Source organism: Neltuma alba, unplaced genomic scaffold (assembly GCF_004799145.2).
Source record: "Neltuma alba isolate B1F8T4 unplaced genomic scaffold, ASM479914v2 tig00012124_pilon, whole genome shotgun sequence".
NCBI classification, from domain to species: Eukaryota; Viridiplantae; Streptophyta; class Magnoliopsida; order Fabales; family Fabaceae; genus Neltuma; species Neltuma alba.
Window position 1 is genome coordinate 1 of NW_021636676.1, and position 12176 is coordinate 12176.

Sequence of the window (12176 nt, forward strand, 5' to 3'; positions counted from 1 at the left end):
TGAACATGCAAAGTGTTTTCTTCCCTTCCAAATATTCCCATCAATATAGAGTAGTCATTCCTTGTCTCTCATGCGTGAATACTTTGTTTTTGCATGTGAGTATAGTATGAATTCTACTTATGTAAGGCATTCGGCATTCTTTTTATTTAATTATTCCAAAATTATAACTAAAATTCTAAAATTATAAATAGAATATTTTTATTATTTATTTAATATTATTTATATTTAATTAATTCTATTTAATTAATAATTAATTAATATTAATTAGATATATTAATATAGATTTATTAAAATAAATAGTATATTGAGGAAATTTCTAGATTTCACATCTAATTGAATTGTAGAAATATGATAATCTCCTCCAAGAATTTTTAGAAAAAAATCCATCATATTCACATTTTATTTGATCCTTAATTTCTAGTCGAAAGCTAATAATGTATTCCCACTCATCATAAGCCTTCTCCTCACTTAACGGAGTGAAAGGGGCTTTTGTTTTTGCATGTTTTGGGTTTTGCAATCAAACCCAGCTTTGTGTTACTTAGGGAATTTTTAGCAAAACGTTGCAAATAGGGAAAAAAAATTCTTCAAATACTACATAGTGCCCCAAATACTACACTCAAAGTTGTTCTTAGTTTAAACAACTTTAAAAGTTCATCTTAATAAGAGCAATTTCTTCAATAAACATTGGTTCCCATGCAGCTGAACTTCATCTTGGCCTGAACAACGTTTAAAATTCATCTCAGTAAGAGTATTCCTCCAATAAACCTTTCTTCCGTCTAGCTGAAATTCATCTTTGTGAACAACTTTTAAATTTCACCAGCATCTGAACAACTTCTTCACAATCTCTCACCACATAAATATTCCTACATGATGTTAATAATGGTCATATCATTAGAATAATGAGTTAATAATTATATAATGATAATAGTAATAATTAATATTTCTATTAATTAAAAGTGATTAAAGAAAATAAGTAATGATTAAATGTTATAAAATTAATAACAAATAACAATTAAATTGACATGAACAAAATAAGAATTAATTTACCTCACAAATAATGACTCCCCGTGCCACATCTTGGTCTCCTCCGCGCACGCTGTGGCCGTTGTTGTATATTTACTTCTTGAGTTTGATCTAATGTCTCATTTGTCTGCGCAGTTGACGTATTTAAATCAAACCAAGGTGATTCGGCTAAAGAAATTGATTGTCGAGGGGTGACAAATGCTTCATTTGATGGACCACCTTGCTCAAAAGAAGAAGTGTTATATTGATCGATAAATAATGCAGGATCATCAAATAAGGACATGAATGACTGAAATTGAGGAGGATTGGGTGAGTCAGAATGGGATAATGTTGGTGATGATGGCATGTGATGAGGGTAAAAATGAGTTGGATTGGAAGAGGCGATAGGGCTTGATGAGACTGGTATGTTATCAAAATGACTAAAATTTTGAGGCTCTTGTTCATTTAAATTTTCATTTACAATTGGTGGCTGAGTAGACAAGCCCGCCTCGCCGTTTGCTTGGTCTATCTCGAGGAATTTGTGGACGGGGTAGCTCAACTGGTGGTGGAGCTGGTTGAGAATTCATATTAAACCGTTGTTCTCTAACTGCAAGTAAGATGTTACGCTGGTCTCGAGCAACTCTTTCTCGATAATCAATGCAATCAGAGCATGTTGAATGAGAATTAATTGTTAGCCTATATAACTGTTCTGCTATGTCAGCCTGAAATAAATAAAACATTAGGTTTGAAAAAATTTCGTATAAAAGAAAATGATGATATTGATCAGAAAAAACTAAAAAAAACCTTACCACATAGCCAGTATCACCACTAACACGTTGGATCCATCGTCTTGTATGTCTCCAATACCATTGCATGTACTCAGATGTTCGATCAAGTTCACCAAGTGCCAGAGGAGCATCAACAACAGCATGTGGCCATCTATTCCATGCTTCAATGAAGTTTGAGTATTCTTCAGTCCAATTTGTGCTTATTCTGCCACGTAGTTGTATTGTATGGTAATTTCCTAAATGAACAGGCATGACAGGAATAGGTTGTTGACGACCGAATTGCCTTAGTACACGATCAGGGTGATGCCATTCTATAATATGAAAACATATTAGAGGAACTGAAGCAAGCCAAATTTCAGGTGTTGCCAAGCAGTATTCTGGAATCAATTGGCGCACTTCAGAAGATTCATATGGCTGCCAAATTATGTCATCATCCGTCATTCTATCAAGAAGACTCCTATATTGGCGTAAGGATGTGACACTTGGACGAGGATTTTGTCCTACATTTTTCCATCTAGCATTATCAACAACCCAAAAAAGTAGTGTTAAAATTTGTAAAATTTCAATAATAAGTACATATGAAATATTTGTTGTGTGATTTTGGCATACCTGAAACCCAAAGGAGGTAAGAGAGGGTAGATATTAGACTGTGGATCTGGAGATACAGGTTGTTGTGGTGCTAGCGTAGGAAAACGATCCCATGCCCATAAATGTAATAATGATAAGCACCCTCCAATCCCATCTTCAGTTGGATTAGTAGCATTACATAATTCTCTATACAGGTGAGCTAAAACTGCTGAACCCCAACTAAAATTTCCAACTTCTTCCAGATTATAAAGTAGTGGAAGGTACATCAAATACACCCTAGTACACGATCTATCTGGCATGAGATATCCTCCAATCAACCTGAGAATATATGCACGAGTGAATTGTTGAACTTGTACATCGTCTGCATCATCAGGTAAGTGATTAAAGTGCTCTTCCAACCAATTCATAAGTAGTCGTTGTCCAAGTATTCTATCTGCAGGTGGTCTAACCCCTAGAAGCCATTCACAAACATCTTGCCAATTAAAGTCAGTTTTCCCAATGACAGGCATTCCTACACAAGGAAGGCCTAACTGTATAGCAACATCCTCTAATGTTATCGTGCACTCTCCACGTGTAGTATGAAATGTGTGAGTCTCAGGACGCCACCTCTCAATAAGGGCTGAGACCAAACTCCGGTCGTAATCAAATTGCCCTACCCTCGCAACACCATAAAATCCAGCTAATCTAAGATATTCAAGTATCTGATTGGGTGGCTCAATCATTCGATTAGCATGCATGACTCGTCTAGTGTGTAGGATTCGAGAAACCTATAGAGAAAATTTAAAAAAAAGTTAGTATTAAAGCATAGAATTAATAAGTAGTAGTTAAGAGAGATTACTTACATTTTCATTCCAAACTTGTTGCGAAATATGTTGAGTTTGTAAGTACAGAAGTGAGTTATCCTCTGGACCAGGGTTAATGACTTCTTCTGGATATTGTGCCATTTTCAAATATCTAAACACAACATAACAAATAAATATTCACATAATATAAAAAATTACAAAAACCATTTACATTTCATCTTCATATGTATAATTTTCTTTTTACATAAGCAAAATACATAATTTATTGTCTGGATGCCACTCTTTGAGGACAAGTAGAGCGATTATGACCAATTTGTCTACATAATCCACATTTGTTGGGTGGGTTGGGTGTGGTCCAATCCATCTCATTACGTATGCGACTTGAACGAGGACGGCCTTTATCTCTAATCATTGATGGATCAGGTATTAGAGTAGGGCAATCAATTTGCGGCCAGTAAGTCTCATCTCCTATTGGATGAAAGTTGTTACTGTAAGCCATTTGCATGGTTTCTAACCTAAAAACAGGATCAACATATTGCAAATGGTTAATGCCTACTTGTGAGCAAGCTGCAACAGCATGCATACATGGAAACTTTTCTGCTTGAAATTCTCCACAATCACATTTTCTATCAATCAAGTTAACCTTGCAACAACGACGAAATTGACGAAGTTGAATATTGTATGGCTCGATAACCTCAAATGATGTTGATATTCTATCAAACTCTCGAACAACACATCCAGATGCACCTTGTGTTACTATGTCTAACTTCTTTGTTAGTGTCTCAGAAAACACTTGACCAGCTGCAATTTGCGCATGAACTTGTTGGGCACGCTTTACAAAATAGTTGTTAACTCTATACATGGTCGCTTTAACTAAACCAGTTATGGGTAGACTTCGAGCACCTTTGAATACACCATTCATGCACTCTGCAAGGTTAGTTGTCATGTGTCCATAACGTCGACCTTCAACGTCATATGCACGTGACCATTTTTCTTTGGGGATGGCTCCAATCCATCTAGCAGCAGATGCATGTTGCAATACTATCTCTGCTAATTGTTGGTCAACAACATGACGTTCATACGCATACCCTACAAGTAATTATTAACTTATTAAAAATAATCATAAAATTATAAAGTTATTGTATCATTAAAAAACACAAGAAATCTCACCAATATTTATAAATTTCTCTTTTAGCCAATTTGTTCCATGTGCTTTGTGAAGATTAGAGGCCACATGACGTAGACAAAAAACATGATGTGCATGTGGTGGCTGCCATCCATGTTGAGGATCAGAAACTGCAGCCAAAATTGAACGATGTCTGTCTGAAATTAAACAGATTTCTATTCTATCTTTTACAATACAATGACGCACATGGTATAAGAACCATGTCCAAGCTGATCTTGTCTCCCCTTCAACTACCGCAAATGCAAGCGGCACAACATTTCTGTCACCATCTTGTGATATAGCCATTAGTAACGTGCCCTTATACTTTCCATATAAAAATGTTCCATCAACTTGTATAATGGGCTTCAAATGTGGAAATGCATCAATGCATGGCTTGAATGCCCAAAACACACGGCGAAACATTTCAACTGGTTCCCCATTCGCATTGACTTGAGAGCACTGTTTATTTGAAAATTGTACGTATGATCCAGGCATGAAGTGTTGTACTGCGGCTAACCACCTTGGGAGTAAGGAATATGAGATCTCCCAATTCCCGAAAGCAACGGCAATGGCTAATTGTTTTGCATTCCAAGCCTTCTTATATGACACTATATAACCAAACATGGATTGCATCCTCTCTATAATTTGAGATACTTTCACATCTGGCTTATCAGTTACCATTGCTATGATACAAGATGATATAACATCAGCATCTAACTTTGGATGGTCTTGAGTTAGTGATGTGCTTAAGCATGTGTGGGGCCCCCCATATTTTGTAATTTGCCAAAAGTTTCTGTTTTCCTTCTTACAAGCTCTTACTCTCCAATAGCAGCTTTCACCATAGTTAATGCATCGATATTCTTCATACTTGTTACATGAATAATAGACCTTGAATGTGTGATGAACTCGAACAGAGTATAACTTGACCGCACGTCTCAAAACACGAACATTGCTAAACATCTTTCCGATATGTAACTCTTCATTTTGACTGAAAGGTGGAATTTCTTCTAATTCACTGAACTCAGGAGCCATAGCTGACTCAACATTAATATGCGAGAAGAAAGCAGATGCTAGCTCATTATCCTGGTTGATCTCATCATGCTCATCATTATCATCATGATCATTCCCATCACCAATATTTAAATAAGAATCATATTCATCTTCGTCCTCAAATTCATCCATAGTATCTTCCATTTGAGGAACAGAGCAAGATGGCCCATTGTTGATACCATCTTAGGGAAGTTCAAATGGGTGAAGATTTTCCATCTGATCGCTAAACATGGATTCTTCTTCTATAATGTTTAGCTGATTGCTACTTGATGGAAGAGTATTTCCAGCATTTTTGTCCATTAGTTGTGATTCAATATGACCAACATCTTCCAAGTCACCTATATTGGCATACAACTCTGCACATGTTAACTGAGTTGAGAATCGACGATTCACTTGCCACATTTGTTGTACATCCGAATCATCTTCTAGATTGCATGCTTGGTATTGTGGTGGATTTATGCACGTAGGATATCTGTACACTAGATTTGTCACAATTTCATTGGGAGGAAGTTGTAGTTTTCGTCCAATAACTTCCTTCAATCTATCCAATGTAATATTTGGATCAACTTTCACTACTTTCGCTCTATCACACTCAAATGTTGCACCGACCGGGCCATTAAAAATTCGTCCATTTGCAAATATACACACAAACTCTTTTCTATGATCCATTCTGCTTCCTAAATAATACAGTATAATTATTAATTAAACAAAAATGAATTGTAAAACTAATTAACTCCATAATATCATTATTTTTTAATTCAATTATGTATATATATTTTAAAATAAAGTAGTAGAATAATCATTTATTTATAGTTACAAAAATTAGGCTATTTATTAAGAAACTTATTTACATTTTTAAGTAAGATAGTAACTTGTAATATTTTTTAATCAACAACGACTGTGGAACATCAATCATAAAAATATTTAGAATAACTTAAAAATTAATTTCAATTAAAAATAAACGTTACATATTAAAATTTTATTATAACTTCTAATATATCAATATAAAATTAATAATATAAAGTACATATTTCAAATATATTAAATAAATAATTTTCTATTCATTCCATTTTATTCAAAAAAATATTATAATTAAATATTATTAAAAAATTAGCTAAAATCATTACTTCTGTTTTATTATCAAAAAGGATCTTAAAAACTATAAATATTTAGAAGGATTAAATATATTTAAAAACATTAAATTCTCCCACAACTACATTCTTAAATTTTTTCTAACTTATGTTCCATTATTGGATATTTTTAATGACTAAATTAGATAAATATTTGATTAAATAAATTAATTTGAAAATATTTCTTATTCAAAAAAATTGCTTCTGCTTCGTTTTTCTCCCGGTCCCAACTTCATACTTCAAATGTTCAATTTTAATTTATCTATATTATTAAAGAATAATTATATTCCTTTCAACCTCTAATTTCTATATTGCGAATAAATGCTTTTGATGAGATATATACTTTAGTTAACACATAAAGGTAAATTTACATTAAATAATAATAAGTTTATAATAAATGTACTTGTGTAATTTTATATTAGGTACCGTTTAAGTGACCCTAAAAAAACATCCTTATGATTGAAAACAAAAATAAATGTTAATAACTATTTCACACTAGTTATTTAAAAATTATAATTACTTAATATGACGAAACAATTAGCTATTACTGTTGAGTGATTTTTTAAAATTTATAGTTTATTATTTGGTCTATAGGTCCTCCTCTTTAATAAATATTGCTTTCTCTAGGTCCTCCTCTCTAATTTTTCCAAAAAATAAAAAAAAACTCCTTTCTTTCATTATTATTAACCCCATCATCAGTACTCTTTTTATTAGGAAAATTTTGACACCATTTAGTGCTAGCTTTCATTGGCTAGATACAAGACTAGACTAAGCTAACAACTAGGGTTGTCAAACTCACGAGTTTAAGTAAACTCGTGACAGGTATGTAAACTCGAATTTATGAAATTCATACATGAAGTCACTATACATAATCAAATAATAAAATAATTATAAATTTAATAAAAATTATAACTAGGACCACTGATTTGGATTTTCAATATTTTAAAGGTTTTTATAGTTAAATAATTTAACTGTCTTCTACGCATGCTTTGATATAAATTTTACGTAATTGTAACAAAAATAATTTTATCATTGTATATTAAAATTTTATGAGTGGGGAATATTATTCCATCAATTTTTCTTTAAATATTCAAGTATTTTTCATGATGTATTGACTAGCATAGGAGAAGTTTGATTACCATGCTCACCACCAAATATTATCTAACTAGATACATATTTAATCTGACTACATATTTACTCAAACACTATCTACTAAAAAAAAAGATATATATTTAATCAAATTATAAAAAAGTAAACTGTAATTTATTTTATATGACAATTAATTATATGTCTACATTTTTTTAATTAAAACAAACTCAACATGTAAAAATGACTAAATATAAAATTCTTATCCATCATTTAGCAAAATACATATCAAAATTTTAAAAACAAAAATTAATCAAGAGAATGTACCTTAATCAGAAGAAAAATTAAGCCTCAAGTTGAGATAAAACGTATGCAATATTTGCAAGGCCACACACACCACCAACTTCACGTGAAATTGTGGAAAGAGAAAGAAGAACTGAAGGACCTGCAGATAAAATTCAATTCTTCATGCGAAATGCCGTATATATAGAGAAAGAAGAATTGAATTGTATGAAGAATTGAAGTTGAGATAAAACGTATTTACCTACTTCACAGGAATGCCTTACACATAGAGAAAGAAGAATGTGAGAAGTGAAGAGAAGCCTTCTGATGAGTGGGAATGGCGAATAGCTTATATAAATAGAATTCATACTATACACTCACATGCAAAAACAAAATATTCACGCGTGAGAGACATTGAATGACTACCTATATTGATGGGAATATTTGGGGAAGGAAGAAACAATTTGCGTGTGGCTCTGGAAAAGGCAGAAGTAGTGTATGGTCAAAATATGAAAGCTACACGCAAAAGGCAGAAATAGTTTGGGTGAGCCTTCGCTTTTTGGATTGTCTTCTGCCCAATGTCAATGTGGTACCCTCTCGTTTGTTTTTAGTTTCCATTGGCTTTACCTTGTTTACAGGTCGACCCCATGGCAACAAGAAAAAAAAGGCGATCTTGTGCTATACTCCAGTGATCTCTTTCCTACCGAGGCACGCAAACCCCCATCGTGTCTGGTCATGTAATGTAAGGAAAGCTGAAAACGCATAGAAGGCTTTTTTATCCAGACACGACAAACAGTAAAAGTATTTACTCAGATGCTATAAGATCAAAAATATTTACCCAGATACTACACTTAAAATCGTTCAGGCAGTGAACGAGTTTAAATTTATACAGAAGTTGTTCAGGCCAAAAACGACTTCAGTGGGACCCACATCCAAAATATGAAAGTTGTTCTTGGTCTGAACAACTTCAGTGGGGCCCACATCACAAAATAGAAGTTGTTCTTGGTCTGAACAACTTCAGTGGGACCCACTTTGTCTTACATTCTATGCGTTTTCAGCTTTCCTTACATTACATGACCAGACACGATGGGGGTTTGCGTGCCTCGGTAGGAAAGAGATCACTGGAGTATAGCACAAGATCGCCTTTTTTTTCTTGTTGCCATGGGGTCGACCTGTAAACAAGGTAAAGCCAATGGAAACTAAAAACAAACGAGAGGGTACCACATTGACATTGGGCAGAAGACAATCCAAAAAGCGAAGGCTCACCCAAACTATTTCTGCCTTTTGCGTGTAGCTTTCATATTTTGACCATACACTACTTCTGCCTTTTCCAGAGCCACACGCAAATTGTTTCTTCCTTCCCCAAATATTCCCATCAATATAGGTAGTCATTCAATGTCTCTCACGCGTGAATATTTTGTTTTTGCATGTGAGTGTATAGTATGAATTCTATTTATATAAGCTATTCGCCATTCCCACTCATCAGAAGGCTTCTCTTCACTTCTCACATTCTTCTTTCTCTATGTGTAAGGCATTCCTGTGAAGTAGGTAAATACGTTTTATCTCAACTTCAATTCTTCATACAATTCAATTCTTCTTTCTCTATATATACGGCATTTCGCATGAAGAATTGAATTTTATCTGCAGGTCCTTCAGTTCTTCTTTCTCTTTCCACAATTTCACGTGAAGTTGGTGGTGTGTGTGGCCTTGCAAATATTGCATACGTTTTATCTCAACTTGAGGCTTAATTTTTCTTCTGATTAAGGTACATTCTCTTGATTAATTTTTTTTTTTAAATTTTGATATGTATTTTGCTAAATGATGGATAAGAATTTTATATTTAGTCATTTTTACATGTTGAGTTTGTTTTAATTAAAAAAATGTAGACATATAATTAATTGTCATATAAAATAAATTACAGTTTACTTTTTTATAATTTGATTAAATATATATCTTTTTTTTTAGTAGATAGTGTTTGAGTAAATATGTAGTCAGATTAAATATGTATCTAGTTAGATAATATTTGGTGGTGAGCATGGTAATCAAACTTCTCCTATGCTAGTCAATACATCATGAAAAATACTTGAATATTTAAAGAAAAATTGATGGAATAATATTCCCCACTCATAAAATTTTAATATACAATGATAAAATTATTTTTGTTAAAATTACGTAAAATTTATATCAAAGCATGCGTAGAAGACAGTTAAATTATTTAACTATAAAAACCTTTAAAATATTGAAAATCCAAATCAGTGGTCCTAGTTATAATTTTTATTAAATTTATAATTATTTTATTATTTGATTATGTATAGTGACTTCATGTATGAATTTCATAAATTCGAGTTTACATACCTGTCACGAGTTTACTTAAACTCGTGAGTTTGACAACCCTAGTTGTTAGCTTAGTCTAGTCTTGTATCTAGCCAATGAAAGCTAGCACTAAATGGTGTCAAAATTTTCCTAATAAAAAGAGTACTGATGATGGGGTTAATAATAATGAAAGAAAGGAGTTTTTTTTTTTTTTTGGAAAAATTAGAGAGGAGGACCTAGAGAAAGCAATATTTATTAAAGAGGAGGACCTATAGACCAAATAATAAACTATAAATTTTAAAAAATCACTCAACAGTAATAGCTAATTGTTTCGTCATATTAAGTAATTATAATTTTTAAATAACTAGTGTGAAATAGTTATTAACATTTATTTTTGTTTTCAATCATAAGGATGTTTTTTTAGGGTCACTTAAACGGTACCTAATATAAAATTACACAAGTACATTTATTATAAACTTATTATTATTTAATGTAAATTTACCTTTATGTGTTAACTAAAGTATATATCTCATCAAAAGCATTTATTCGCAATATAGAAATTAGAGGTTGAAAGGAATATAATTATTCTTTAATAATATAGATAAATTAAAATTGAACATTTGAAGTATGAAGTTGGGACCGGGAGAAAAACGAAGCAGAGCAATTTTTTTGAATAAGAAATATTTTCAAATTAATTTATTTAATCAAATATTTATCTAATTTAGTCATTAAAAATATCCAATAATGGAACATAAGTTAGAAAAAATTTAAGAATGTAGTTGTGGGAGAATTTAATGTTTTTAAATATATTTAATCCTTCTAAATATTTATAGTTTTTAAGATCCTTTTTGATAATAAAACAGAAGTAATGATTTTAGCTAATTTTTTAATAATATTTAATTATAATATTTTTTTTGAATAAAATGGAATGAATAGAAAATTATTTATTTAATATATTTGAAATATGTACTTTATATTATTAATTTTATATTGATATATTAGAAGTTATAATAAAATTTTAATATGTAACGTTTATTTTTAATTGAAATTAATTTTTAAGTTATTCTAAATATTTTTTATGATTGATGTTCCACAGTCGTTGTTGATTAAAAAATATTACAAGTTACTATCTTACTTAAAAATGTAAATAAGTTTCTTAATAAATAGCCTAATTTTTGTAACTATAAATAAATGATTATTCTACTACTTTATTTTAAAATATATATACATAATTGAATTAAAAAATAATGATATTATGGAGTTAATTTAGTTTTACAATTCATTTTTGTTTAATTAATAATTATACTGTATTATTTAGGAAGCAGAATGGATCATAGAAAAGAGTTTGTGTGTATATTTGCAAATGGACGAATTTTTAATGGCCCGGTCGGTGCAACATTTGAGTGTGATAGAGCGAAAGTAGTGAAAGTTGATCCAAATATTACATTGGATAGATTGAAGGAAGTTATTGGACGAAAACTACAACTTCCTCCCAATGAAATTGTGACAAATCTAGTGTACAGATATCCTACGTGCATAAATCCACCACAATACCAAGCATGCAATCTAGAAGATGATTCGGATGTACAACAAATGTGGCAAGTGAATCGTCGATTCTCAACTCAGTTAACATGTGCAGAGTTGTATGCCAATATAGGTGACTTGGAAGATGTTGGTCATATTGAATCACAACTAATGGACAAAAATGCTGGAAATACTCTTCCATCAAGTAGCAATCAGCTAAACATTATAGAAGAAGAATCCATGTTTAGCGATCAGATGGAAAATCTTCACCCATTTGAACTTCCCCAAGATGGTATCAACAATGGGCCATCTTGCTCTGTTCCTCAAATGGAAGATACTATGGATGAATTTGAGGACGAAGATGAATATGATTCTTATTTAAATATTGGTGATGGGAATGATCATGATGATAATGATGAGCATGATGAGATCAACCAGGATAATG

General features: G+C 31.8%; 2 protein-coding genes across 2 annotated transcripts; both read right to left on the reverse strand.

The window, feature by feature from the left end:
- Positions 1-1475: 1475 nt before the first annotated feature.
- LOC114723080 (serine/threonine-protein phosphatase 7 long form homolog) lies at positions 1476-3322 on the reverse strand. The gene is made up of 4 exons (XM_028909223.1): positions 3221-3322; positions 2400-3145; positions 1812-2304; positions 1476-1724 (listed from the first exon to the last, which is right to left on the reverse strand). Exons 1-4 carry the CDS (start codon positions 3320-3322, stop codon positions 1476-1478), a joined length of 1590 nt encoding a protein of 529 aa, XP_028765056.1.
- Positions 3323-3443: 121 nt separating this feature from the next.
- On the reverse strand, positions 3444-5528 carry LOC114723117 (uncharacterized). Its single transcript, XM_028909272.1, has 2 exons — positions 4544-5528; positions 3444-4270 (listed from the first exon to the last, which is right to left on the reverse strand). Exons 1-2 carry the CDS (start codon positions 5526-5528, stop codon positions 3444-3446), a joined length of 1812 nt encoding a protein of 603 aa, XP_028765105.1.
- Between the last annotated feature and the right edge of the window lie 6648 nt (positions 5529-12176).